Below are 2,225 nucleotides of genomic sequence, written 5' to 3'. Positions count from 1 at the left end.
AAAAATTAAAAAACAGCTAGACGCCGTACCAACTCGTGACACCTTAGGTTTGAGTGCTGCTCACCATCGTTTCGGTGAGACTTAGTCAAACGCCCCCAGCCTTTAGGTTTTCTCCTGTCGCTTGACCCCAAGTCGCGACAGGGTTGGAACCTTCTGCGCGAACCCAGGAGCCGCCTTGAGGATAGATGGAAGTCCTTCTTGTGGTGGTGACGAAGCAACGGTCTGCTTGGTTGTACTGGAGAAGAGGAAATCCTATGAGGGCTGGTAATCCCAAGGGAACCAGGTTTACTGCATTGTTTGATGTGATGGTGGATGAGTTGTTCGACTAGGTAAAACTAGGAACATAGCTTTAGAAAGCTCAACCTTTTGATACAACGGTCTATACTCCTATATCAATGCCTGACTCGTAGACAATGAGCGAGGGCTTATGGACAGTGCGTCTTCCAGAAGATCGAGTGAGGAAGTCAAGAATGACCACTACCTCAAGCAAAGAAGAGCAGAGACTTGAATGAATAACCAGGTCGAACTTAGGGTTTGACCGACTAATGGTACAACTACTTATACAAGTACTGACTATGCATGGACCATCATGTCTATATGGTCGTGTTAGTGAAGAAAGAAACGTAGTGGTATGATGCCGAGTACAAAGTGCACACGGACCCCATTATGTAAGCTACATAATGTTCAACCTGCGGGTGAGCACTAAGATAGGCACCAGTATGGGCACTAGTAGTACAAAGAATAGAACGGAAAGACAAATGTTTCAATAATGGCATAACGTGGGGTTTCAGATGAAATATTCTGTGGGAGCGTACAACAGGACAAAATAATGTGTCCAGTCAATGGAGGGATGATGAGGCTCAGACGAGCTCCTATGCATCACTCTTTGAGGTCCAGAACAATCAGGTGATGCAAAAACATTAGGCACCACTGCGACCTCCTATATTCAGGCACCGATCACAAAGCTGCGTGGGAGGTCCTACAGATAATGAAAGGGTCACGTGCACATGTGCGAAACACGTTCTTGGTCTAAGCCGAATGGGGCCATTCGGAATTAGCGAGCAGGTTGCAGTACATAGGCGCCAGAACCGTGTGAATGTGGTCGGCTCGTTAAGTACACTAACGAGGACTTGAACCCAACTTTCACTGCTCCATTCCCGCAACCTTACTTCCACCATTCAGCGGCCATGTCGTCCCTTCCATACCCATCGGTGGAGAGTTACAAGATTCCTCGGGAGTCTGTTGATGTCGAGGCCATTGCCCAGAAATGTGCCTGGTACCTCCAGGCCACTGGAGAGGACACCGAGTACCTCAGCTACGACCCCACTCGTCGCGACAAGCTCATCGCGGAACTCTATGAAAGACCTGACGTCGCACCCAACTTCGGCGCGGAGAATCTCGTGCCATTTGGTAGCGATCCTGATGTGTATCTCAAGTTCGCCGATGGTGAGATCGAAAGGCTGACGCCGCCGCAGTCATTTAAGGAGTGAGTGTTCACCAGTACCTCCAAGTTTGCGTTTGCATTGATCGGTCGAACCAGCCGTATCATGCGTCTTCATTTTGCCTTTGCAGCTCTCATGGTCTTCAACCATTACAAGTTCAAGTACGGACTGCTCGATCATCACGATCTGCGTCTCAAAGTTATGGAACGGCAAACCCAGCTGTGCGTACTCACTACTATTGGCCTTATGCCTTCCTTGCGTACCCATTGTAAATGATTTATGATTGTTAGTATGAAGGAATGGTATGACACGGTATTTTGCCGCCTCTTTCCGGACCGTGTTAAACCCAAATCCGCTCCCTCAAACGCGCTGACTACTTCACGTTCCCGCCCGGTCCCCATCAATCCTCCTGCTACTGGTGGACGTACCGTTTCAGCGCGATTCGTGGACGCGGACGACGTCAAGCAGTTCTTGAACAATCCTCATACGCTTGTCGGAAAGCGATTTATTCATATGCCCCCTGTCGACCAAGACCAGGATTATCGTGGCACTTGGCAAGTAGATTCGTACACTGTGCGCAGGGTTGATATGGATGTGGAGCATGAGTACCTGTGCCTACTCGAGGCATTCGGAGATAGCCCTGTCCCAATGGGCCCAGAGGAAGTTGGATACCTCCTTCGATACTCTCAAGTCCAGGCGACTTTGTGATCAGGGAACTGCGTATCCTACTGCTACGCCCATCACGTTATGTGTCCGTTATCATCATTGTTCTTCGAGATGCAT

At 49.2% G+C, this 2,225-nt stretch overlaps 1 protein-coding gene across 1 annotated transcript; it reads left to right on the top strand.

Annotated features, from left to right (window-relative positions):
• Positions 1–1,187: 1,187 nt before the first annotated feature.
• Positions 1,188–2,150, top strand: POSPLADRAFT_1063618 (hypothetical protein; the record flags this gene model as incomplete). Its single annotated transcript, XM_024481697.1, has 3 exons — positions 1,188–1,486; positions 1,541–1,663; positions 1,733–2,150. 3 exons carry the CDS (start codon positions 1,188–1,190, stop codon positions 2,148–2,150), a joined length of 840 nt encoding a protein of 279 aa, XP_024332536.1.
• Between the last annotated feature and the right edge of the window lie 75 nt (positions 2,151–2,225).

The sequence above is a fragment of the Postia placenta genome (assembly GCF_002117355.1).
Source record: "Postia placenta MAD-698-R-SB12 unplaced genomic scaffold POSPLAscaffold_425, whole genome shotgun sequence".
NCBI lineage: Eukaryota > Fungi > Basidiomycota > Agaricomycetes > Polyporales > Adustoporiaceae > Rhodonia > Rhodonia placenta.
This window is presented reverse-complemented; position numbering and strand designations above follow the sequence as displayed.